The sequence below is a fragment of the Ahaetulla prasina genome, chromosome 7 (genome assembly GCF_028640845.1).
Source record: "Ahaetulla prasina isolate Xishuangbanna chromosome 7, ASM2864084v1, whole genome shotgun sequence".
Lineage (NCBI taxonomy): Eukaryota > Metazoa > Chordata > Lepidosauria > Squamata > Colubridae > Ahaetulla > Ahaetulla prasina.
This window is the reverse complement of record NC_080545.1, coordinates 95,406,112-95,433,372: the sequence shown is the minus strand read 5'-3', so window position 1 is coordinate 95,433,372 and position 27,261 is coordinate 95,406,112. Positions and strand designations below refer to the sequence as shown.

The 27,261-nt window shown below is 44.8% G+C and overlaps 1 protein-coding gene across 3 annotated transcripts in view; it reads left to right on the top strand.

The window, feature by feature from the left end:
* Positions 1 to 26,901, top strand: part of GATA3 (GATA binding protein 3) — an 84,179-nt gene extending 57,278 nt beyond the window's left edge. The window contains exons 3-5 of one of the 3 annotated variants that reach the window (XM_058189878.1): positions 12,685 to 12,827; positions 23,872 to 23,997; positions 25,463 to 26,901. In XM_058189878.1, coding sequence (XP_058045861.1) covers positions 12,685 to 12,827; positions 23,872 to 23,997; positions 25,463 to 25,747 — 554 coding nt within the window. In that variant the 3' untranslated portion in view covers positions 25,748 to 26,901. Of the gene's footprint in view, positions 1 to 12,681; positions 12,828 to 23,871; positions 23,998 to 25,462 lie in introns of all 3 variants that reach the window. The other 2 variants (XM_058189877.1, XM_058189879.1) reach the window with 2 other exon arrangements.
* Positions 26,902 to 27,261: the final 360 nt, after the last annotated feature.

Here is a 27,261-nt window from a genome sequence, read left to right as displayed (position 1 = left end):
TACGGCCACATTTGTTAAGCGAATCCCTGCCATCGTTAAGTGAGTAACACAGTTGTTAAACGAATCTGGCTTCCCCATTGACTTCGCTTGTCTGCATGTCGCAAAAGGTGTGTGTGTGTGTGTGTGTGTGTCCTATAACATGACCCCGGGATGCTGCAACTATCATAAAGATGAGTCAGTTGCCAAGTGTCTGAATTTCGATCACGGAACTGTGAAGTTGCTGCGACATTTGTGTGAAAAATGGTCACCGGTCACTTTTTGCAGTGCCCTTATAACTTTGAATGGTCACTAAGTGAACTGCTGCTGTAAGTCGAGGACTATCTGCAGTTGCTTATTTGCCACCCCCGAACGTCCTGGTTTTGCATGACAAGTGTCTTGGGCAAGCTGCTTTTAAAATAATTCCTCTAACTGGAATATGTACTTGTGGTAGGAAAAAAAAATCTTCAGTCTGTGGTCACGGCCGTTCTCCTCCTCACCGTTGTTTCGTTTTAAGCTAAAAATGGCCTCAGTCTCATAATAAGAGGCTGTACTGCCAAAAACGACCTAGGGAAGAAAATGGCATGATTCATTTGAAGTACATCCCCGTAGCGGTAATAACACAAGGCCACCATTAGTGCGTTCATTCTGTATCAGCATTGCTGTTAAAAAAAAATGTATTAGAGGATGAGATGAGAGAGAGAAATAAATAAAAAGAGAGGGGGGCAGAGGGGAGGGAGGAAGGGAGGGAGAGAGGGAGGGAAGGAGAGAGAGGGAAGGAGGGAGAAAGGAAGAGAAGGAGGGAAGGAGAGAGCGGGAGGGTGGGAGAAAGAGGGAGGGAAGGAGAAAGAGGGAGGTAGAGAGAAAGGAAGAGAGGATGGGGAGAGTGGGAGGAGGAGAAAGAAGGAGGAAGGAGAGGGAGGGATGGAGGGAGGAAGAAGGAAGAGAGGGGGGAAGTAGAGAGTGGGAGGGAGGGAGAAAGAGGGAGGGAAGGAGAGAGAGGGAGGTAGAAAGAAAGGAAGAGAGGGAGGGAAGGAGAGAGCGGGAGGGAGGGAGGAAGGGAGGGGAGGAGGAGGAGGGAGGGAGGAAGGAAGAGAGGGAAGGAAGGAGAGAGCGGGAGGGAGGGAGAAAGAGGGAGGTAGAAAGAAAGGAAGAGAGGAAGGGGAGAGCAGGAGGAGGGAGAAAGAAGGAGGAAGGAGAGGGAGGGATGGAGGAAGAAAGGAAGAGAGAGAGAGAAGGAGAGAGTGGGAGGGAAGGAGAAAGGGAGGAAGAGAGAGAGAGAGAGAGGAAGGGAGGGAGGGAGAGAGAGGGAGGAGGAGGAGAAAGAGGAGGAGGAGGGAGGGAGAAAGGAAGAGAGGGAGGGAAGGAGAGGGAGGGAGGCAGGGATGGAGAGAGAAGGATGGAGAAAGTGGGAGGGGGAGAGAGGGAGGGACAGAAAGAGAGAGAGAGAGAGAGAGAGAGAAAACACCTTGTTATCTGGAGGAACTGCTCGTCTGAATTTCAAGAGGAACAGAAGAAAATAATGACATTATATAAATGCACATAACTCGTTTCAGCCACAGGGTAAAAAGCTTAGCATGTTTGAAAGTTCGGAGCGCCTTATTAAGATTGTCCCATGGTTTAATTCACCGAGGTGTTAATTATAGCCTTCTTTTAGAGCAAGGACAGCGGGATCAGGGAGTCTCACCCAAATCAAAGGACGCAAAGATGCTCCTTTTATATTTTATTTTTTTGGGAGGGGGAGAACACGAACCAGTGAGGTTTCAAGAAAAGGAAGGAGACCTTAGCACAGAGACAAGATGTGGAGACTCTAGAAAGAGTGCAGAGAAGAGCAACAAAGATGATTAGGGGACTGGAGGCTAGAACATATGAAGAACGGTTGCAGGAACTGGGTATGTCTAGTTTAATAAAAAGGAGGACTAGGGGAGACATGATAGCAGTCTTCCAATATCTCAGGGGCTGCCACAAAGAAGAGGCAGTCAAGCTATTCTCCAAAGCACCTGAGGGTAGAACAAGAAGCAACAGGTGGAAACTAATCAAGGAGAGAAGCAACTTAGAACTAAGGAGAAATTTCCTGACACTTGAGGACAATTGATCAGTGGAAGGACTTGCCTCCAGAAGTTGCGAGTGTTCCATCACTGCAGGCTTTTAAGAAGAGACTGGACAACCATTGATGTGAATGGTCTCCAGTGGTGGGATTCAGCCGGTTCGCACCTATTCGGGAGAACCGGTTGTTAATTTTCTAAGCAGTTTGGAGAACCGGTTGTTGGAAGAAATCTTATTTTATTTTTTTCCACTTGACAGGGCTAATCCTGTAAGGAAGGCAGGAAGGGAACATTCTGGTGGTGTTTCTAGCCTAATCTTTATTGCCCTGCTTACAGAAACTGCCTCTCTGGTTAACCTTTATTACATTGTAACCGCTAAGGCGAAGTGCCTATCGATGTGAGTGATGTTGAGTTGGCCACGCCCACACGATCACATGATCACCGAGCCACGCCTATCCAGCTGGTCATTAGGGCAGAGAACCAGTTGTTAAATTATCTGAGTCCCACCACTGGGTGTCTCTTGCCTGAGGAGTGGGTTGGACTAGAAGACCTCCAAGGTCCTTCCTTCCAACTCTGCTATTCTGGGTGCTGACTTTTTTCACCTGGGGAAAAAAATAAAATAAGCCAAGGTCCAGGGTCTGTTGTGAAATAAAAGTTGCTCTTCTCAACCATCTTTGAGTTGGTAGCAAACTTTCCCGGCGTGACGTTGCCTCTCCCCGTTGTTGTCCCTTTTCCTGCCTTGGTTGGCAGTCATTTGTAGACTTCCAACAGATAGCAACGTTGAGCAGATCTGACACACTTTGAGGCTACCCACAAATGGTGTCAAATGAACAGGGGAAAAGTACCTTGACAGTCGCGTTCGTAAGATTCCTGTACTCTTGTTGTCGGTTGGGGAAGATACAAACGCAGGAGAAAAAACCAAACATGGTTGCCGGAAGATATTTAGGTCATATTTAGATACAGCCGGAGGAAGATTATCTGAATATACATTCAGATCAGGGGTGAAATCTAAAAATTTTCCCTACCGGTTCTGTGGGCGTGGCTTAATTGGTGGGCATGGCTTGGTGGTCAGATGACTGGGTGGGCGTGGCCAATAACAATAAATAATAAAAATAATAAAGCATACAAAACTTGGGAGCGCCAAGTTCTACCTTCTTTAAAAATAAAGGCACTGGTCTACTAATTGCCTTTTTTTGGGCGGCACCGGTCTACTAATTGACTTTTTTTGGGAGGCACCGGTCTACCTTCTTTAAAAATAGACGCACCGTTCTACTAGCTGCCTACAGCGCTGATCAGCTGTAGTGTGGCTCTTTGAAGCGCCTCGGCAGTCATTTATGGCTGTTTGCAGCTGTAACACCACCAAGAGCTTCAGGGACAGAGAAGAGGAACAGCGAGATGTGGGCGGTGGGGGAGGGCAGGGATTTTTGCTACCGGCTCTCTGAACTACCCGCCCCCCATCGCTACCGGATCGCACAATCCGGTCCGAACCGGGAGCATTTCACCCCTGATTCAGATATAATCTGAAGGACACCTAGGCTGGTAATGTATGTATGAAACGGAGCCTGGATTGGTAGTTGGATATAGGTAGTCCCCGACTTACGACCACAATCTCTGCTGCTAAGTCAGACATTTGTTAAGCGAGCCCCATTTTATGACCTTTCTTGGCACTTTTAAGTGAATAGCTGCAGCCGTTAAGTTAGCAACGCGGTCACTAACCTGTTCATTAACTTGTTGTTATGTGAATCGGGCTTCCCCCATTGGCTTTGCTTGTCAGAAGGTCACAAAAGGGGATCGCGTGACCCCCCCTGGGATGCTGCAATCGTCATAAATGTGAGTCAGTTGCCAAACATCTGAATTTGGACAATGTTGCCGCGGTTGTAAGTGTGAAAAATCATAGGTCATAGGTCACTTTTTTTCAGTTTTTCAGACTGGGACCTGAGTTGGGGGACAGTTGAACAAACTGGATATGTTTAGACTTCAAAAAAAAAAAAAAAACCCAAAAAACAAGACAGATTTGATGAAGATCTGTAGGGTCTGCTGCTTGTGCAAGAGGTTGGACTAGAAGACCTCCACGGTCCCTTCCAAACGTATGGTTTTAGGTCTTCTGTTTTATCCCAGACTGCAGGTTACAGAATGGAGAACAGTTTATAGGGGTGTCAAACTCGATTTCATTGAGGGCCGCATCAGGGTTGTGTTTGACCTCGGGGGGGGAGGGGGAAGGGCGTGGCCAGGGTGGGCGTGGCCAGCTCGACATCACTCGTGTTGGGGCACCTGTGGTGGCCAAGTGCTAAGGCAGGATTTTCCTCAGACCTTCCCTTGCTCTCATTATATCCTTCCTTCCTTCCTTCCTTCCTTCCTTCCTTCCTTCCTTCCTTCCTTCCTTCCTTCCTTCCTTCCTTCCTTCCCTTCCCTTTCCTTTCCTTTCCTTTCCTTTCCTTTCCTTCCTTCCTTCCTTCCTTCCTTCCTTCCTTCTTCCTTCCTTCCTTCCTCCTCCTCCCTCCCTCCCTCCTCTTTCCTTTCCTTCCTTCCTTTCCTTTCCTTTCCTTTCCTTTCCTTTCCTTTCCTTCCTTTCCTTCTCTCCTTTCCTTTCCTTCTTTCCCTTCCTTCCTTTCCCTCCTTTCCTTCCTTTCCCTCCTTTCCTTTCCTTCCTTTCCTCCTTTCCTTTCCTTCCCTTTCCTCCTTCCTTCCTTCCTCCTCCTTTCCTTCCTTCCTTCCTTCCTTCCTTCTTCCTTTCCTTTCTTCTTCCTTCCTTCCTTCCTTCTTTTTCCTTCCTTGTTCTCTTCCCACCTTCCCTTCTTTTTCTTCGCCTTTCCTCTTTCCCTTTCTTTTTTTTAAAATTTTTTATTTTGTCACACAGTATATATACGCATAAGCATGAAATAACTATACAATATATAAGCATGTAAATGAGTATGTAATAACTATATTAATTGGATATAACGAAAGGAAACAATAGGACAGGGACGGTAGGCACGCTTGTGCTCTTATGCACGCCCCTTACAGACCTCTTGGAAATGGGGTGAGGTCTCTTTTCTCCTTTCCTGTCCCTTCTTGGATGCTCCAATGCAAAAGAGGAAACAGTTCTCCTTTTGTCTGGTTTTTAGTTTGTTTTGCTAGCCCTCTACCTGGGGGTGGGGTGGGGGTGGGGGCAACAGACGGACGGACAGACGGATGGATGCAGCCCTCGCGAGTTCTGATTTCCATGGCAGGGCCACCATGAGCCGCTCCATTGTTTCCAAGGCGGCCCCGCGAATCAGATCTAAGCACCCCACGGACCGGATCCATTCCGCGGGCCTTGAGTTTGACACCCCTGGATTAGTAAATTCTGGATCTGTCTTTGGAGATTCTCAGTCATCCAGGTCATGCTTATCCCAAAGGTGTTTTTCCTCCCCCAATGGCATCTGGACTTCCCTTGTTTTTTTACTTGAAAACCTTTCGCTTCCCATCCAAGAAGCTTCTTCTTTTAGATTCTGGATCCATAGTAGGAACGCCTAACCCCCTGGGATGCTGCAATCGTCATAAATGTGAGTCAGTTGCCAAACATCTGAATTTGGACAATGTTGTCGCGGTTGTAAGTGTGAAAAATCATAGGTCACTTTTTTTCAGTTTTTCAGACTGGGACCTGAGTTGGGGGACAGTTGAACAAACTGGATATGTTTAGACTTCAAAAAAAAAAAAAAAACAACCCAAAAAACAAGACAGATTTGATGAAGATCTGTAGGGTCTCCTGCTTGTGCAAGAGGTTGGACTAGAAGACCTCCACGGTCCCTTCCAAACGTATGGTTTTAGGTCTTCTGTTTTATCCCAGACTGCAGGTTACAGAATGGAGAACAGTTTATAGGGGTGTCAAACTCGATTTCATTGAAGGCCGCATCAGGGTTGTGTTTGACCTCGGGGGGGGAGGGGGAAGGGCGTGGCCAGGGTGGGCGTGGCCAGCTCGACATCACTCGTGTCGGGGCACCTGTGGTGGCCAAGTGCTAAGGCAGGATTTTCCTCAGACCTTCCCTTGCTCTCATTATATCCTTCCTTCCTTCCTTCCTTCCTTCCTTCCTTCCTTCCTTCCTTCCTTCCTTCCTTCCTTCCTTCCTTCCTTCCTTCCTTCCTTCCTTCCTTCCTTCCTTCCTTCCTTCCTTCCTTCCTTCCTTCCTTCCTTCCTCCCTCCTTCCTTCCTTCTCTCCTGTTCCCCTTCCTTCCTTCCTTCCTTCCTTCCTTCCTTCCTTCCTCCCTCCCTCCTTCCCTCCCTCCCTCCCTTTCCCTGCCTGCCTTCCTCCTTCCTTCCTTTCCTTTCCTTTCCTTTCCTTTCCTTTCCTTTCCTTTCCTTTCCTTTCCTTTCCTTTCCTTTCCTTTCCTTTCCTTTCCTTTCCTTTCCTTTCCTTTCCTTTCCTTTCCTTTCCTTTCCCTTCCCTCCCTCCCTCCCTTCCCTCCCTCCTTCCTTCCTTCCTTCCTTCTTCCTTTCCTTTCTTCTTCCTTCCCCTCTTTCCTTCTTTTTCCTTCCTTGTTCTCTTCCCACCTTCCCTTCTTTTTCTTCGCCTTTCCTCTTTCCCTTTCTTTTTTTTTTAAATTTTATTTTGTCACACAGTATATATAAGCATAAGCATGAAATAACTATACAACATATAAGCATATATATATAAGCATGAGTATGTAATAACTATATTAATTGGATATAACGAAAGGAAACAATAGGACAGGAACGGTAGGCACGCTTGTGCTCTTATGCACGCCCCTTACAGACCTCTTAGAAATGGGGTGAGGTCTCCTTTCTCCTTTCCTGTCCCTTCTTGGATGCTCCAATGCAAAAGAGGAAACAGTTCTCCTTTTGTCTAGTTTTTAGTTTGTTTTGCTAGCCCTCTAGCCGGGTGGGGGTGGGGGTGGGGGGGAACAGACGGTCGGACAGACGGATGGATGCAGCCCTTGCGAGTTCTGATTTCCGTGGCAGGGCCACCATGAGCCGCTCCTTCATTGTTTCCAAGGCGGCCCCGCGAATCAGATCTAAGCACCCCACGGATCGGATCCATTCCGCGGGCCTTGAGTTTGACACCCCTGGATTAGTAAATTCTGGATCTGTCTTTGGAGATTCTCAGTCATCCAAGTCATGCTTATCCCAAAGGTGTTTTTCCTCCCCCAATGGCATCTGGACTTCCCTTGTTTTTTTACTTGAAAACCTTTCGCTTCCCATCCAAGAAGCTTCTTCAGTTCTTCAGATCCATAGTAGGAACGCCTAAATGCTACAAATGGGAAATATTTTTCATCTGAGAATTATTAAGGGCTGAGCAGACACTTTTCTGGCATGGATTAATTTTTAATCAGTAAAATTTGTCTGGCCTCGGCTATTTATTTAGAGCTAATAGATCTTTTTCAGCTGGTGTTTTTATTTTAACAAGGAAATGGTAATAGATGCATGATATGCAGTTGCCTAAATATATGGAAAAAAACAAAATAAAGCAGTGAGAAGGAACTGAGCTTTTTCCATGCTTAAAGAGCACGCAGCTGGATCAAATGCCTATAAACAACTTAATTAACCTTTAAAGATTGATCTAAATTAACAAAGGACATTGGAGACCCATTGTCTTCCTTTCAACCTACACGTTGAACTTGGCTGCTGAAATCATTCGGTTTCTGAAAATTCCCGCAGTACAGATAGTCCTCGACTTAACGACCACAATCGAGCCCCAGTTTTTCTGTCGCTAAGCGAGACATTTGTGAAGTGAGTCTTGTCCCATTTTACGACCTTCCTTGCCACATAGTTGATAAGTGAATCATGGCAGTTGTTAAGTTAGTTACGCAGTTGTTGAATGAATCTGGCTTCCCCATTGACTTTGCTTGTCAGAAGGTCGCAAAGTGGCTGGATTTCGACCACATGACCACTGCATGTCATAAGTGTGAAACTGGTCATGTCACTCTTTTCAGTGCCGTAACGTCAAACGGTCACTAAATCATCATCATCATCATCATCGTCTTTTAACGACCCCCATAATCTCTTGCGGGGTGGAGTCTGGGCAACTGAATGCAATGTAAGCCGCCCTGAGTCTTCGGAGAAGGGCGGGATATAAATGATAAATTAATTTATAAATTATAAATATAAATTCAAATTAAAAAAAAATGCAGCTAGCAGAGTGTTTTAATGGCCGGATGCCCTTCCCTGTCGCCAATGTGGAGTTTTGTGGCCAAGCGTCTGGATTTTGATCACATGACCGTGTGAAAAACAGGTCATAAAGTCACTTTTTTTCAGTGCTCTTGTCACTAAGTGAACTGTTGTAAGCCAAGGACTGCTTGTATACTGGCCCATAAGTTAAACCAACAAACCTAGTTTGTGTGGCAGAATTAAATCACAGGTGTGTGAACAAGGTTATCACAAACTGAGGTTAACTTCTTATGCAATTGCATCTGGTTTAATGATTTTTTTTTTTAAAAAAAGAGGTTTCTACGAAGACAGTCAACCTGCTCGTGAAAAATTATAGATATTGCCATGTATATTTTCTTCTCTTCGTATAGCTGTGTGATTTTACGTTGTAGAAAGCAGATCGGAACCGTAGATTGTCATTTAAATTTTGGCTGCTTTGGATAAATTCAGGGAATTTATGTTGACTAATTTTCAATCTTAACCCACTTGTGTGTACATGACTAGTTCGTTTTAATGGGTTATGCCAAATGGCTCAATTTTTGCTCTCGTTCGTACATGTTTTTAAATCTTTTGCTCCTATCTGTACAGTTCCACGGAAAATATGAATAATATGTCAATAAACCTTTCTATTAAGGGATTCTCTTTTTTTGGAACTCAGAGGAGAAGAGCCTCTGAGTAAAATAATACTGTTAGATTTATGATACGAACGCTGCCTTCACAAAATCAAAAGGTTTTAATCATTGACGGAGCTGCAGCATTTAATTGGTTGGATGAATTAATTCAAAGAATCCCTCCATTGATTAAATACTGTTCCTTAATAATGAAACAGCAGCCCTTCTTTGTTTGGCTGCATAATTTATAGTTATAAATTGTTGTTAATTATTTTGACTGCCAAGGCTGGAGGTGTCGGGGTTTTTTTCAGGCTGGAAGAAGGTTAGATTATTTGAAGGTTGGAACAGAGAGGACGCTCCATTCATCCCTAAAAACAAAGCACAGATCACATAGTGAAACAAACTGAAAATTAAGTCGATGGTGGCTGACGCAAATTCCTTCTGAAAGTTGGTGGGTTTGTTGATTCGGTGATCTGGACTTTGCTATTTTTTTTAATTTTGTCACAACAGTATACACAAACATTGACATAAAAAAACAACACATCATATAAACATATATATAAGCAAAAGTATGCAACAACTATATTAATCTGATATAATGAAAGGGAACAATAGGATAGGAACGGTAGGCACTTTTGTGCTCTTATGCACGCCCCTTATAGTCCTTTTAGGAATGGGGTGAGGTCAATGGCAGACAGTTTTTGGTTGAAGTTTTTGGGATTTTGGGAAGAGACCACAGAGTCAGGTAGTGAGTTCCAAGCGTTAACAACTCTGTTACAGAAGTCATATTTTCTGCAATCAAGATTGAAGCGGTTAACATTTTTTTTTAAATTTGAATTTATATCCCGCCCTTCTCCGAAGACTCAGGGCGGCTTACACTATGTCAAGCAATAGTCTTCATCCATTTGTATATTATATACAAAGTCAACTTTTATTGCCCCCAACAATCTGGGTCCTCATTTTACCTACCTTATAAAGGATGGAAGGCTGAGTCAACCTTGGGCCTGGTGGGACTTGAACTTGCAGTAATTGCAAGCAGCTGTGTTAATAACAGACTGTCTTAGTCCGTTGAACCACCAGTTTGAACATTAAGTTTGAATCTATTGTTTGCCCTTGTATTATTGCGATAGAAGCTGAAGTAGTCTTTTACAGGAAGGACGTTGCAATAGATGATTCTGTGTGTTAAACACAGGTCTTGTCTTTGAAGGCGTTTCGCTTCTCATCCAAGAAGCTTCTTCAGCTCTGACTGGATGGTGGGGAGGGGAAGGATTTATACTCCTTGCGGACAGCTGGCCATTTGGATCCTTTTAGAGAGTCCTTGAGGCCACCTGGAGGTTAATCTGTATCCTCAGGGTCACCTGAGTGGTGCAAATGGTTGTGGAGCCTTCTTGGAATTGCTGAATCTCCAGTCAGAGCTGAAGAAGCTTCTTGGATGAGAAGCAAAACGTCTTCAAAGAAAAACCAAGAAAGTCCAGTTGCCTCTTGAAAAACAAGCAAACAACTTTTGGGACAACCAAGACTTGGATGACTGAGAATCTCCATAGACATTGATTCTAAGAACGATCCAATCTTAATCTGAGCCAGTGCTCCATTCTCTGGTAAATATATACGGTATTAGAATAGAATAGAATAGAATTTTTATTGGCCAAGTGTGATTGGACACACAAGGAATTTGTCTTGGTGCATATGCTCTCAGTGTGCATAAAAGAAAAGATACGTTCATCAAGGTACAACATTTACAACACAATTGATGGTCAACATATCAATATAAATCATAAGGATTGCCAGCAACAAAGTTACAGTCATACAGTCATAAGTGGAAAGAGATGGGTGATGGGAACGATGAGAAGATTAATAGTAGTGCAGATTTAGTAAATAGTTTGACAGTGTTGAGGGAATTATTTGTTTAGCAGAGTAAAGGCCTTCGGGAAAAAACTGTTCTTGTGTCTTGTTGTTCTGGTGTGCAGTGCTCTACAGCGTCGTTTTGAGGGTAGGAGTTGAAACAGTTTATGTCCTGGATGCGAGGGACATAACCTGATGAATGATACAATCCATGGAAGGTTCAGCCCTATGCACCATTTTCTCATGTGCCATTGAATTCAATGGGACAAATTTCCGAGTAGCTTTTTCTTGAGGTGAAATTAACTTCAGGATTTCTCAGTACTGTTACGTTTCGAGGCACTCTTACCTGGAAACAAATTTTAAAGAGAGTAAAGTAGCTAGTACTAAGGAGAAATTTCCAGATCGTTAAGAGTAATTAAATCAGTGGAACCATTTGCCTCCAGAAGTTTTGGATGCTCCATCACGGGAGGTTTTTAAGAAGAGATTGGACAACCATTTGTCTGGAATGGTAGAGGGTTTCCTGCTTGAGCAGGGGGTTGGACTAGAAGACCTCCAAGGTCCCTTTCAACTCTGTGTTATTCTTTTTATTCTGCCAAACAAGGAGAAAAGCAATTTAGAACCAAGGAGAAATTTCCGGACAGGGAGAACAATTAATCAGTGGAACGATTTGCCTCCAGAAGTTGTGGGTGCTCCATTGTTGGAGGTTTACAAGAAAAGACCGGACAACCATTTGTTTGAAAGGTCTCCTACTTGAGCAGGGGTTGGATTGGAAGATCTCCAAGGTTCCTTCCGACTTTATTAATTCTGTCCGTCAAGGAGCGATCCAACCTAGAATTAAGGAGAAATTTCCTGACGCTGATTAAAACCGTCAGCGGAACGGCTTGCCTCCAGAAGATGTGGGCGCTCCATCGCCATAGGTTTTTAAGAAGAGATTTTGTCTGGAGTGATATAGGGTTTCCTGCCTGAGCACTGGGTTGGACTAGAACACCTCCAGGGTGTCTTTCGACTGTGTTCTTCTGTAGGTTCTGCATGGTGTCTTGATCTGAACGCAGAGGGGAAAATGATTTTCAGTACACTGTCGTGTACATCGATAAAGTTCTCCAGAACCAGTGACGTTCTCCTGCGATTCCCCTTTCAATCGAAATTGCTACCCAGCTCTTGTCCTTTCGTATCAATGCATCATTAAGTTATGGTTTTAATTGTGCGTTCGGGGAGACATTTAATTTTATTTTTGCATGTTTTTTTTCCCCTCATGGTTGCAAACTACCAAGGATCCCTAGATCAGGGGTTTCCAACCTTAGCCACTTTAAGCCTGGAGGACTTCAACTCCCAGAATTCTTTGCTGCCTGGGGAATTCTGGGAGTTGAAGTCCGCCAGGCTTAAAGTGGCCAAGGTTGGAGACCTCTGCCCTAGATGATGCGGTATACAGGCAGTCCTTGACTTATAATCTTTCATTTAGTGACGGCTGAAGTTGATAACTTGGCTGTACACCGCCCTGAGTCCTTTGGGAGAAGGGCGGTTTATAAATCCAATAAATAAATAAAATAAAAAAAAATAACGGCACTGGAAAAAAGTGATTGTTGACTGTTTTTTTCACACATGACCCTTCTCAGTGCTCCCCCAAAATCACAGTCACAAAAATTTGGATGCTTGGCAACTGGGTCCTATTGATGATGGTGGCCATGTCACCTGGGGGGGGCGGCGGCGGCGGGGTCATGTGATCCCTTTTTGCGACCTCCTGCCAAGGAAAATCAAGGGCGGAAGCCAGATTAACACTTAACAACCGTCCGACTAACTCAGCAACTGCAGTGATTCGCTGAACGACGGTGGCAGGAAAGGGGGTCGAGTGGGGCAAAGCTCATTTAACGCCTGCCTCGCTTAGCGAGGGAAGGTTGTGGGGGGGGGGCTCAGTCGTGGCCGTAATTCGAGGACTACCTGTAGAAATTTAATAAAGCAATTCCCTGGGATTTTAGTGGCGTCTCCGCAGCGGAGGAAACCCTGTTGTGACCAGGCCCCACCCAACAACCTCCCTCTTCCTTCCTTTGCTGCCCCCTCAATGATTTGTGTCCCCTTTTGTTTTCAGAAGGCAGGGAGTGTGTAAACTGTGGAGCTACCTCAACCCCACTTTGGAGGCGAGATGGCACAGGGCATTATCTCTGTAACGCCTGTGGATTGTATCACAAAATGAATGGGCAAAATCGGCCGCTGATAAAGCCCAAAAGAAGACTGGTAAGTGGACCTCGGATTTTCAAAAATTGCACTAACTTCTTTTTCTCCTCTCTCTCTCTTTTTCTTTCTTTCTATTTCTTTCTTTCTTTCCTCCCCCTCCTCTTCCTCCTCCCTACCTTCCTCCCTCCATCCCTCGCTTTTTCTCTACCACCTCCGCCTCCTCTCTACATCCATCCATCCATCCATCCATCCATCCATCCATCCATCCATCCATCCATCCATCCATCTCTACCACCTCCTCCTCCTCCCTACATCCATCCATCTATCCCTTTTCTACCGCCTCCTCCTCTATACATCCATCCATCTATCCATCCATCCCTTCTTCCCTACCACCTCCTCCGCCTCTTCTCTTTGTCCGTTCGTCCATCCATCCATCCATCCATCCATCCATCCATCCATCCATCCTCTACCGCCTCCTCCTCCTCCCTACATCATCCATCCATCCATCCCTTCTTTTCTACCTCCTCCTCCTCCTCCCTACATCCATCTATCCATCCCTCCATCCCTCCATCCCTCCCTTCTTTTCTATCTCCTGCTCCCTACCCCATCCATCCATTCATCCATCCATCCATCTCTACCACCTCCTCCTCCCTACATCCATCCATCTATCCCTTTTCTACCGCCTCCTCCTCTATACATCCATCCATCTATCCATCCATCCCTTCTTCCCTACCACCTCCTCCGCCTCTTCTCTTTGTCCGTCGTCCATCCATCCATCCATCCATCCATCCATCCATCCATCTATCCATCCTCCTCCTCCTCCTCCCTACATCATCCATCCATCCATCCTTCTTTTCTCTCCTCCTCCTCCCTACATCCATCCATCCATCTATCCATCCCTCCATCCCTCCATCCCTTCCTTCTTTTCTCTCCTCCTCCCTACCCCATCCATCCATTCATCCATCCATCCATCCCTTCTCCTCTCCCTCCTCTTCCCATCCATCCATCCATCCATCCATCCTCTACTGCCTCCTCCTCCTCCCTACATCCATCCATCCATCCATCCATCCCTTCTTTTCTTTTTCCTCCTCCTCTCTACTTCCATCCATCCATCCCTCCCTCCTTTCTTCTCTATCACCTCCTCTCCATCTGTCTGTCCGTCCATCCATCCATTCTCTACCACCTCCTCCTCTATCCATCCATCCATCCATCCATCCATCCCTTCTTCCCTACCACCTCCGCCTCTTCTCTTTGTCCGTCGTCCATCCATCCATTCATCCATCCATCCATCCATCCATCCATCCTCCTCCTCCTCCCTACATCATCCATCCATCCATCCCTTCTTTTCTATCTCCTCCTCCTCCTACATCCATCATCCATCCATCCATCCCTCCATCCCTCCATCCTCCTCCTCTTCTTCTTCCTCCTCCTCCCTACCCCATCCATCCATTCATCCATCCATCCATCCCTTCTCCTCTCCCTCCTCTTCCCATCCATCCATCCATCCATCCATCCTTCCATCCATCCATCCATCCTCTACCGCCTCCTCCTCCTCCCTACATCCATCCATCCATCCATCCCTTCTTTTCTATTTCCTCCTCCTCTCTACTTCCATCCATCCATCCATCCATCCATCCATCCATCCATCCATCCATCCATCCTTTCTTCTCTATCACCTCCTCTCCATCTGTCTGTCCGTCCATCCATCCATTCTCTACCACCTCCTCCTCCCTACATCCATCCATCTATCCATCCCTCCATCCCTCCCTTCTTTTCTATCTCCTCCTCCCTACCCCATCCATCCATCCATCCATCCCTCCCTCCCTTCTCCTCTACTACCTTCTCCTCCTCTTCTTCTTCTTCTTCCTCCTCCTCCTCCTTCTTTCCTCAGCCCAAGATGGAGAACTTTCTGGAGGGAGTAGAACTGGGCCAATCCGCCCAAAGTCTTATTTGTCTGTACAGAAGAGAGTTTTTGAGGGGGCCCGCTCCCCATTTTTCACCATGAGTGCCAAGTTATGTACCATTTCTGTCTCTCTCTATATGTCTTTTTAAACCGAAAAAAAAAATTCTGGAGTTTTTGCTTTGAAATGAAAAAAAAAGTAGGATCAGGATGATCTCGAACAGTTTTGTCTTCAAGGGTGATGGAGGTTGAAGATGGAGGAGATGCAGAAAAGGATGGGAAAGAAAAAATTGATTGGGGAGGGGGTGGAGGGCAAGGAGAGGTGGGGATAATGCCTCAATCCTTATTGTTTGCAAAAATTGAAACGGTCCTAACAGCTTAAAAGATGGCAGACGGTCTAACTTCTCAGCTGGGTTTGTTAAGAGGACCGAAAGGTTTCAGAAGCGGAAAAGAACGGGATGTTTTTAGCTCACCTTTCTCTGTAATAAAGCGAGTGAGAGGCTTGACAGTGAAATAAATCCTCAACTTACCACGGTTCACTTATTCATTTAGTGACTGTTTGAAGTTGGAAAAAAGTGACCGTTTTTCACACTTATGACCGTTGCAGCAATCCCACCCTGGTCACATGATTCAGTTAGTTTTACTTTATCGTCGTTGCACCTCGTACAATGAAATTAAATGCCATCTCTAGTGTACGTCATACAGAAGAAAACTATAAAAACAAAGCAAAAACACACGTCCTTCAATTTATATTCCGAGAGTTGACAGCTGGTTCACATTTATGATGGTTTCAGTGTCCTGCTCCCCTTTTGCGACCTTCTGACAAGCAGAAGCCGGATTTGCTTTACGACCAGGTGACTTATTTAACAACTTCGGTGATTCATGTAACAAATGTGGCAAGGAAAGTCCAAACTCACTTAAGAAATGTCTCATAAATAAACCACAAAATTTTGTGCTCAATTGCGGTCGTAGGTTGAGGGCTACCTGCATTATCCGTGAAGAGCGGGGTTAAACAAACCTGTGGCCATATCTTAGGATTCCAACTGCTGGGTGCCTTCGATGAGCCATTGAGCTCAATGGGGCTGATATTTTAGGCCCAGGTTTTCTCCTTTGAGAAGTAAATATCTTTACTCTTCCTTTGGTCCCCAATCAGTGGCGGGATTCAAATAATTTAACAACCGGTTCTCTGCCCTAATGACCAGCTGGGTAGGCGTGGCTCGGTGGTCATGTGACCATGAGGGCATGGCCAACTCAACGTCACTCAGGTCGATGGGCGCTTCGCCTTAACGGTTACAATGTAAGAAGGGCTAGCCAGAGAGGCAGTTTCTGTAAGCGGGGCAATAAAGATTAGGCTAGAAACACCACCACAATATTTCCTTCCTGCCTGCCTTACAGGATTAGCCCTATCAAGTGGAAAAAAAACAAAATAAGATTTCTTCCACCAACCGAACTACTTAGAAAGTTAACAACTGGTTCTCCCGAATAGGTGCGAACTGGCTGAATCCCACCACTGCCCACAACCTATAACATTGTGACACTGAAAAAGTCGTCACTTGGTTGTTAGCTTTGTTGGAGCATGAACTGTGGCTACTGTGGGGGGTTTGCAAAAAATCAAAGCGGTAATGACATCCAAGTCATGAATTGATACCAGATGAATATTTCCTCAGCTGTTGACCGAGATGGGTAGCTATCAGGTTTGAACTGTGATGTCTTTGGTGCTCCCTGAACTTAGTGTTGTGTCCTGCCCACTCTCACCGCAGCCGGCGCCTTCTTATCTGCTTCCGAACGCTGAGGAATGTCCTAGTATGCCTCCCGGCCCCAGCCCTGGCTCCATGCCCAGACAGGCTGAGGAGGAGGAAGCACCTCCAGCCCCCAGCTCTGGCTCCATGCCCAGACAGGCTGAGGAGGAGGAAGCATCTCCCGGCCCCAGCCCTGGCTCCATGCCCAGGCAAACGGAGCAACTAGACCCCTCCCCCTCCCCCACAGCATGTGAGCCTGAGGGAGGTCAATTACCAACAGCTGCCGACTGGAGTGACCCTCACTTCAGAAGAATTGATAGGCGGTGGCGTCAGAAGGAAGGGAGGGGCAGGCCTGGATAAGTGCTGAGTCATGGAGCCACACCCCATGGCCTATATAAAGGATTACTTTCTGGCATTCTTTGAGTCAGGCAAAGTCAAACATATCTTGCTGAAGTCACTTTCTGGTCTCCTGCCTGCCCTGAGGACTTTGCTAGGACTTTGGCAGAGCTGCAGAGGCACCCCTGATTCGGATTTCCCTGACCCGGCCGTCAGCGGAGGAGTGGGACACGACACTTAGTGGTTTTCTTGAAGAAATTTCATGACCCAACTAGGTAACAGCATCAGTGCTAGAAAGGAGTGAGGTTTGTGGGGAGGAGAAGGAGGAGGAGAAGAGATGGCAGTATTATTGTTGTTGTTTTGTTGTTGTTGTTGGAGGTGGGGAGGAGCAGGAGGAGGAGAACAACTGTGAGGCAGTGTTGAAATCCAATTTTTTTTTATTACCGGTTCTGTTGGCATGGCTTGGTGGGTGTGGCTTGGTAGGCGCGGCAGGAGAAGGATATTGCAAAATCTCCATTCCCACCTCACTCTGGGGCCAGCCAGAGGTGATATTGGCCGGTTCTCCGAACTGCTCAAATTTTCCGCTACCGGTTCTCCAGAACCTGTCAGAACCTGCTGGATTTCACCCCTGCTGTGTGGTCCTTGGTACTCTTGGAGCTTGCTTGTTTTCTTGCAGACATTTCATGACCCAACTAGGTAACGTCATCAGTGCTAGAAGGGGAGTGGGGGTTGTTCTCTTTTTAGCCATTTGTGGACATAGGCTGTGGGTTGCCAGTTCCACAGTAGTGCAGGGGCGTAACCAGATTGTAGTTATGGCGAGAGAAATGGAGGTACGATGGTTATGGACTTACAGCTTGGGAGATCCTATATCTATCTATCTATCTATCTATCTATCTATCTATCTATCTATCTATCTATCTATCTATCTATCTATCTCTTTGGTTATTCGGGTTTTCTCCCGCGTAAAATTGGAAGTGTCTTGGTGACGTTTCGACGAAGTCTCATTCGTCATCTTCAGACTGGTGTTTACAGCTTTGTGGTTCTGGGAGCAATGTGTGATCACAGCTGTATATATATATATATAGGTCTTTGGTTGTTCGGGTTTTCTCCCGTGTAAAATTGGAAGTGTCTTGGCAACGTTTCGACGAAGTCTCATTCATCATCTTCAGACTGGTGTTTACAGCTTTGTGGTTCTGGGAGCAATGTGTGATCACAGCTGTATATATATATATATATGTATATATATATATATATATATATATATATATATATATATATATATATATATTATTATTCATCATCTTCAGGCTTCAGCTTCGTGCTTCTGGGAGCAATGTGATTGCTCACATTGAACACATTGCTGCACATTGCTCACATTGAACACATTGCTATATATATATATGTATATATATATATATATATATATATATATATATATATATATATATATATATATATATATATATATATATATATATATATATATATATATATATATATATATATGTATATATATATCCCTAGGTGAGTCTTAATCCTGCATTTGGGCCATTCTCACGCTTAACTGTGTTTGACTGTTAGAATGTCAGGCGATATTCCCCCCACCCTCTAATTAAGATGTTGTTTTCCCATGGTCTTTTGCAGCCCACCTGGGTTTTTTTCCCCCCCTTATCAAAGGGTTGTCCAAACTTGGCTTGTTTGCCCAAACTTGGGTGTCCCAGCAAAGCTGCCTGAAGAATTCTGGGAGTTGAAGTCCACGAGTCTTAAAGTTGCCAAGTTTGGACACCCTTGCCTTATCAGGACCTTTGTGGGTTTCCAACCCCCCAACCCTTCTTTGAGGATTTAAAAAAAAACCTCCTCTCCAAAAAAACAAAACAGCACGAAGAGGGGATTATAAACGGGTCCAAGGGAAGGGAATTCGACAGCCCCTTCCTCTTCGCCGGTGCCCGACGGACGGCTGTGTCCTTCTGAAGCTGCTTCTCATTAAGGGAAATAAAAGTTGGAGGGAACTTCCATATGCCTTGCGTGTACCGTGTCGTTTGGCCCTAAGGAAATAGGACATTGTTTTGTTTCTTACATCTGTTTCTCTAAAGGTTTTGGAAGACGTACAAGGCTGTTTGGATAAATAGGTTGGTGCTTTGGATTGTAACGGGGAGAGAGGGGGGAACGGAGTCACTTTTTTGGGAATTGGAGGAGAGGGTAGAGCTTTAAGTAGAAACCCTTCGCCTCTCCCCCTTTCTTAATATATAAACCCCTTTTTCAGATGAGGGAGGGCTTTCCTGGACAGGTAGTCCTCGACGTATGGCCACAACCGAGCTCAACATTTCTGTTGCTAAGCGAGAGTGTTGTTCAGTGACTTTTTGCCACAGTTGTTAAAACGAACCCACTGCAATTGTTAAGTGAATCTAGCTTGCCCTAATGACTTGGCTACCTGTAATTTTAACTGAGCAACTGGGATATCTTGAGTAGGGCTTGATGATTGTCAGGGTTTCTGTCCAGATCAGGCCTTTTGTCAACTGCGTTGTACCTTATTACGGGTAGTCCTTGAATTACGACCGTAGTTGAGCCCAGAATTATGTCTGTCGTAAGTCACGCCGGTTTTTAAGTCCAGGTCACCATGCCTGATTTTTTAACAACCTTTTTTTTTTTTACTTCGAATTCGGGCCGTAAGTCACCCTGTGGAGGTTTGGTGTAACTTCGAACAGTCGCTAAGCCATTAGTCATAAGTCGAGGACTACCCGTGGTAGGGAATAGAGGCCAATATTTGAGAATTCCAAATACGGCATGATTCATTGACAAAACGTACAGTATGAATCAACTGTAAACTGACACAACAGTCATTTTAAAAGGCACCGCAGGTTCAGTTTAGTCAAAGTGAAACCTTTTGCGATTCCACTGGTGTCAGCAGAAAATTTAAACCTGGTTTATAGCTCAGGCATAGTTTGACTGTGCTATTCTTTGGAAGTAAAATAATATATATTTAAAAATAGACCTTGTAGGTTTCCTTTTTATGTTATCTGACTACTTCAGAAGAGCCAAGGATATTTTGCGGTAGGACTTTTAAACATTCAGATTTTATTGAGAAAAGGGTGTGTTTCTAGTCCATAAGGTCACAAAGCTAGGTTTTAATATTATTTGGGCAGTGCCTTGGGAAATCACCAATACAGGCACTCCTTGACGTACGACCGCAATCAAGCCCCAATTTTCTGTTGCTAAGTGAGGCAGTCTTGAAGTGAATTTTGCTCCATTTTACGACCTTTCTTGCCACCATTGCTAAGTGAATCAATTCAGTTGTTAAATTAGGGACATAGTTGTTAAGTAAATCTGGCTTCCCTATTGATTTGCTTGTCAGACGGTCACAAAAGCGGATCACATGACCCCGGGGCCATGCAACCGTCACAAATACGAATCTGAATTTTGATCACGGGACCATAGGAACGCTGCAATGGTCATTAAGGGTGAAAAATGACTCGTAAGTCACTTTTGTTAGTGGCGTTGTAACTTTGAACAGCCGTTAAACGAACTGTTATAAGCCAAGGACTGCCAGTACAGATCTTGGAAAGTTTGCAAATCACAAAAGTGAAATATTGGGCCGTTTTTGGTCAAAGAAATCTCAGAGAAATACATAATGCTATAGTATTGTATCCTCTCTCGCCAGTCTGAGAAATAATGTGTTTAAACACAGCATCCTAATTAATCTGATCCTGATGTTTAGACTCTCTGTTCGGTTGGACGATCATAACTAAATTGTTGCACAGTGACATTATTTTACAGATAGGATCATCGGTGGATTTCACTTATTTTTACCACCAGTTTGTAGCACGCACGCTCACTTCGCGCATGCACCCGACCTCAAAAATGTGGCTAAATAGGACGGCATAGCATCGGGATGAGTGGGCAGGCTCACCCTTAATCTCCGCTATCAGTTTGTCCGAACCGGTCTGAACCAGATGAATACCATCTCTGGACAGGATGTATCACGTTCACTCCTGAATGTTGTAGTTTTTTAAAAAAAGAAACACAACTAAGGAAATTTTCTTAATTTTTCCTGGGAAGAAGCTTTTTACATTAGTTTTTTCTACGGGATAAAACTTAATGCATATTGCTTGACGAAATGTGTTAGCCGCTGCTGAGGTTCATTAGTCATGGAGGGCTGCGAGACGAACTTAACCGAAAAAGATCGGTTGATCGTTTGGGCTGGATGATGGTGGAGCAGTTGTTTACCAGGCTGTCTGCAGAACATATGACTCCACTCCTCGGAGGAATACAGAGAGGAATGTCAAGGAGAAGAATTTTGGATGCCTAACATCTTTAATTAACTCCGTCCTCAGCTAGGCACGGTCCCCAGGGTGGTTGGTGGGATGAAGGGCAGGTTGCCCATCAGAGAAAGCAACATAGATTGAAGGAGATGGAGGTGGGTGGATGGATGGAGAATGCTTCTAAACTGCCCACATGGTGCGATCCAAATCTCCAAGGACGCCTTCCTTGGCATCCGTTAACCTCCCTGGGTCCATCCGTTTCCCTTTTTTTTTTAATTTATCAAAAACGTGTTGTTACGATGGAAACTGGGCAAGCTTGAAATCAAAGTGCCAATCTCAATACTCTTTAGAAGAAGAATGTTTTTTGAGTTCCCTCCGCAGGCTTTTTAAAGAAAATAAGGGATGAGTAGGGGAGGGGTGGGGGGGCTTCGTTGCTTGGATGTTTGCCTGTCTCCACCAGGAGAAGGGAGGCGAAGACTAAGCTGAAATTTGAAGGAAGACCTTGAGAAGGTTGCGTGGAGCAGGCCTTCTGGTTAACCTCCCCTCAGAAGGGTCTCTTGGCTCTGGCCGTAGTCATCTCGACGGCCATTTTATGAATCACCATCCCTGAAGGCAGCCATCCCTGAAGGCAGCCATTTTGTGAGAGAGTGCCATCCACTCAAAATTCCACCAAAAGTTGTGAATCCAAGAAAGAGAGATGGGTGTTTCTACTGAGTGAAGCCCCATAGATGCTCTACCTCGCTGGAGAGAAAGGGATGCTTCAGATAGATAAAGGCAGTCCTTATTTTATGACCACAGTTGAGCCCAAAATTTCTGTTGCTAAACGAGATGATTGTTAAGTGAATTTCTCCCCTCACATTTCACGACCTTTCTGGTCACAAGTGGTGAGTGAGTGAGTGAGTTAGTAACACGGTCGTTAAGCGAAGCTGGCTTCCCTTTTTGACTTTGCTTGTCGGAAGGTCGCAAGAGGTGATCGCAGGTTGCTTAAGGACCTCAAGTGTCATAACTGAACTTTGGATGGACATCAGACAATTGATAAGGAGCAGTAAATAGGACAGAAAATTGACCCCATGTGTGGAGATGTCTATCTCTTGGATCTTGAAAGATTCAGGATTACAGATCCAAGAGCTGTAAGGCAGAGATTGTAGGGAATCAACTCTTTATCAGCTTCGTCAATTAAACTCTAGGATGGCTCAATTTTAATCTCTTGATTTAAGCCTTCATGATTTGAACTAGGTGGATATAGTCTTGATATCATCTGTAGATACACATGGTTAGTGGTCTCACTGGTTTTAGGGAAGCCCATGAATAATGTCTCTAGGATTGTTATTCATCTTTTGGTTTTTTCTTCTTCTCTGACCGTTCATAGCTGGGAACTCTTATTGTTTTATAAATTGAAATATTATGGGTAGAGACGATAAGAACATAAGCGGTGGTCTGCTGGATCAGAACTAGTCTCACAATCTCTTCACCCAGTGGACAACCAAGCCTCTTGGTCTCCTAGCATAGTTAGTCCTTGACATGCGACCAAAATAGGGGCCTCTGGTGGCTCAGACTGCTAAGACAGTCTGTTATTAACACAGCTGCCTGCAATTACTGCAGGTTCAAGTCCCACCAGGCCCAAGGTTGACTCAGCCTTCCATCCTTTATAAGGTAGGTAAAATGAGGACCCAGATTGTTTGGGGCAATAAGTTGACTTTGTATATAATATACAAAATGGATGAAGACTGTTGCTTAACATAGTGTAAGCCGCCGTGAGTCTTCGGAGAAGGGCGGGGTATAAATGCAAAATAAAAAATAAAAAATTGAGCACCCTTTTGCGACCTTCCGACAAGCAATTGTTAAGTTAGTAACATGATTGTTAAGAGAATGTGGCTCCCCTCCCATTGACTTTGCTTGTCGGAAGGTCGCAAAATGGGATCATGTGACCCACAGACATAGCAACAGTTGCAATATGAGCCAGAATTGGTCACGTGACCATAGGGATGTTGCAACCGTCATAAGTGTGAAAAATGATCATCCATTCCTTTTTTTTTCAGTGCTGTTGTTAGAGTCACTAAATGAATGGTTGTAAGTTAAGGACTACCTATAGATGGTCTTCAGAGGCCGTCCCGCTGCCACCAATAGCTAATAGCTGTCTATTTCCACTACTTTCATGCATGGGTCCAACCCTTGTTGATGCCAACCAGCCAGCAACACTTCTTGTGGTAGCACACTCTAAAGCTTAATGGTGTGTTGTGTAAAAAAACAACCACCAACACACATTTATCCGCTGGTTCTTTTTGAAGTTTTCAATGTCATTGGATTCTGGCTAGTTGCCAAGAGAAACACCAACGCCTGGAGCATGGAATAAATATTATTTTTGGGGTGGCTTCTGAGTTGACTTTTGCAACTTTGAACTAATTGTTGGAGATTCTTGTTGATTAAAATCTTAAAGTCTTTCACCATCGGCAGTCATGAAACTTTGATCTGACGTTTGCTACTTGCATGATCGCTGGGGAAAGATGCAAACCTACTCAGATAACACCCGTGGTTATCAACAGGATCTGGGCTAACGTAAGACCCAAATCTTCAAGGGGTGATTACACCCTTCCTTTTGGATCCAACCTCTGAAGAACTGGAAGGATTGATGCATGGTTTATTGTAATAGGCTGGCTTTGCTTCCGTGGGACGCGCAGCGATAATTTAGAGTAGAATTGCTCCACCGCGTCAACTTTAAGATGGGTGGACTTCAACTCCCAGAATTCTGGGAGTTGAAGTCCACCCATCTTAAAGACATCCAAGGTTGAGAGAAGTACTAGTTTAGGAGTTTTAAAACCGCCACGTTGATCTATTGGTGAGTGACTTTGCTTTCTCTCTTCTCCCCCCAGTCAGCTGCAAGACGGGCTGGGACATCGTGTGCAAACTGCCAGACGACAACCACCACGCTGTGGAGGAGGAACGCCAATGGGGATCCTGTGTGTAATGCCTGTGGGCTGTATTACAAGCTCCACAACGTAAGTGAGAAAGTCATACTCTCAGCAGAGATAACGCAATTGCGTTACCTCAGGGGTGTTTCCGACCCGGTCAACTGTTTATGACTTGTGGACTTCAGCTCCCAGAATTCCACAGCTGGCGACAATGGTTGAGGAATTCTGGGAGTTGAAATCCACAGTTCTTTTTAAGGTTGACAAGGTCGAACGCCCCTGCATTTACATGGTAAAGCTAGATTGAACTGCTCTGGATGTGCTTCACTTCAGTTCGCGCTCCTGGGATCAAACGCAGGACATTTTAATCCAGGGAATGGAGAACAATGGCCCTTTCATGACCTGTGGACATCAACTCCCAGAATTCTTGAATTCCGTGAATTTCAGTCCTATCCTCCAAATTTCAGATCTATCCTCCATCTAAATTCCCACAATGCCCTTGAGGAACCATGCTCTGAAAGGGATTGTGGACAATCTAAAGCAGAAATGGGGAATGATGGCCTCTTTCTGACTTGGCTGACTCAGCATGGCTGGCTCAGGAATTCTGGGAATTGAAGTCCACAAGTCATAAAAGGGCCATAGTTCCCTTACCTTCTGTTTTAGTGCATTATTGTGGCCTGCCAGCAGCCTGCGGAGCTGGCAGCGGAGTTGGGCTGTGAGGAATCCGGGGAGGAACATGGGACAGTCCTGGAGTCTGGGGAAGGCCTGGACGAGGGCTCTGCGTCGGAGACAGAGATGGGGCCAGGACCATCTGGGAGTGATGCACAGATTCCGGAGCCTCCAGAGCAGAGAGGCAGAGGAACAGGAGGGGCCTGTTCCTAGTGCACGCATGCGCAGAGCTGCAAGAAGGCATGAACAAAAGGGATGACTCAGGAGTAAGGACTGGAGATGATTGGCCTCTCCCATAAGGCTTAAAAGAGGAGCAAAGACACATGGGCCCTTTGCAGGAAAGCAACATTGTTAATTCTGTTCCCAGCCGGCATCTCTGTTTGATTCTGGACTTCACGTGGCTTTGCCAAGTAGGTCTTTGACAGCGTGCCAAGGGACATAAAACGTCTGAATTTTAATCATGAGACCATGGGGTTGCCACAACGGTCATAAGGGTGAAAAATGGTCAGAAGTGACTTTTTTTTACTGCCTTTGAATGGTCACTAAACAAACTGTTGTAAGTTGATGACTACCTGTACATAAATGAATGTTTCTAAATGAATGTTTTTTTTAAAAAAAATTACATCGTGTTTTGTCAGTCCTTGCTCTAGAATAGTGCTTCTCGACTTCCTCCATTTTAAGATCTTGTGGACTTCAACTCCCAGAATTCCCCAGCCGGCAAAGGAATTCTGGGACTTGAAGTCTACGCCCCTTGAAGGGGGTTGAGGTTGAGAAACGCTGCTCTCAGAAGTTTGTTCGTTGTGTGCCTTTGCGTTTGTGTGAGAGATTTTGGAAAAGCTGGAGACACGACCAGCTCACAAAAAAAGTTAAATTGATTTTTGTTTAGATTAACAGACCCCTGACCATGAAGAAGGAAGGCATCCAGACCCGAAACAGGAAGATGTCTAGCAAGTCGAAAAAGAGCAAAAAGATTCACGACAGCCTGGATGATTTCCCCAAAAGCAGCTCCTTCAATCCCGCCACCCTCTCCAGACACATGTCGTCCATCAGTCATATTTCTCCGTTCAGCCATTCGGGCCACATGCTGACCACACCGACTCCGATGCATCCTTCTTCCGGCTTGTCATTCGGACCTCACCACCCCTCAAGTATGGTCACCGCCATGGGCTAAAAAGAGTGCAATTCTCAGGCAAAGGGGAAAATAAAAATAAAATAAAATAAAGAGAGACTTTTTTTTCCTGCTTAAAAGAAAAAGAAAAAAAAGTGAAAAAAAGAAAGAAAGAAGAATCCAAGTTCCTGTCGTTTTTTTTTTGTTGGTGTTTATTTTTTAAAACTTCTCTGAAGGAGAAGAATCTTTATATATTTGCCTCATCCGAGGGAAGCCTTCTTGGCCCTTCAGAAAACTGTTTGGTGCAGATGCTAAAACGGAACCGGCGGGAAAATAAAAGGAAGATGGAAAATTGTAAAACTGGCTGAAATCCTCAGAACGAAAGAAAGAAAGCAAAAATGGAATAATACGGAAAGTTGACTGCTTGGCTTCAAGCGTCTTTGTGTTTCTCCACCACCGAAATCCGGAGGCCATTTGTGAATAAACCATCGCCACACAACTTCACTGTCGAACTGGGTTTTTAGTGCTGTGAAATAATAATAATTCTAATATTAATAAATAATAAAACCCACGCCATCCTCCCTCCCTCCCTCCCTCCCTTCCCTCCCCTCCCCTCCCCTGTCCCTCGCTTTCTCCTTCCTGCCGAAATGAAAGCAAATAATTGCTGAACACTGTATAACTTATATTGTAAGAAATATTGTACATTTTTTTTTTGGAGGAAGATTGACAACTGGGTAGCTGTAAAAAACAAAAACAAAAACGGGGGTGGGGGGGAAGGGAAAAAAAAAGGAAAAGAAAGGAGATTTGGAGGAGTGGATAGTACGAGTACCACGAGAAACATTTTATGGTACGGTCTGCGGAGAATGACAAACCGGCAAACCGGCAAATTGCCAGTTAACGCTTTTTTAGCTGTTTTGCGCGCTCTCGCTCCTCACATGCTGGCTGAAAATTATTTTGATGCATTAAAAAAATAAATAAAATTACATCCAAGCTGTAAGCAAGTCATCCATTCCAGGCGACGGGCCTCTAACCAACAGAGAAAGGGGGTTGAAGGGGTAGTAACAGGGCACCTGGTGTGACGCAGTAGCTTGTCTGTCACAGCCGGTTTGTCTTAAGGCCTATTCGCATTGTGAACCAGTTCTTGTAATTGTCGTTTGTATGTATAACTCAAAAAAAAAAAAATGCTCTCTCAAATAAGACAAGGTGTAGATTTATTTCATCCTACGTCGCAGATTTGAATGGTTGTACAAATTTTACTTGCTGCTAGTGTTTAAGAACTGCGCTTTGTTTTTTTGTTTTTTTTTTTCGTTTTCATATTTTTCCTCCTCTTTTTTTTTTTTTTTTGGAGAATAAACTAGATTAAATTCTGTTGATTTGATGTCGGCTTGTGGTTTGGAAGGGATGGGAGGGAAGCGATTTGCCAAAAGGAGTCTCAAGATTTGCGGAGAGAAGAGCAACAAAGGCGATAAGAGATGATCGACATTTTGATCGGCGATCGACATTCTCAGTCATCCAGATCAGGGGTCTCCAACCTTGGCAACTTTAAGGCTCATGGACTTCAACTCCCAGCAAAGCTG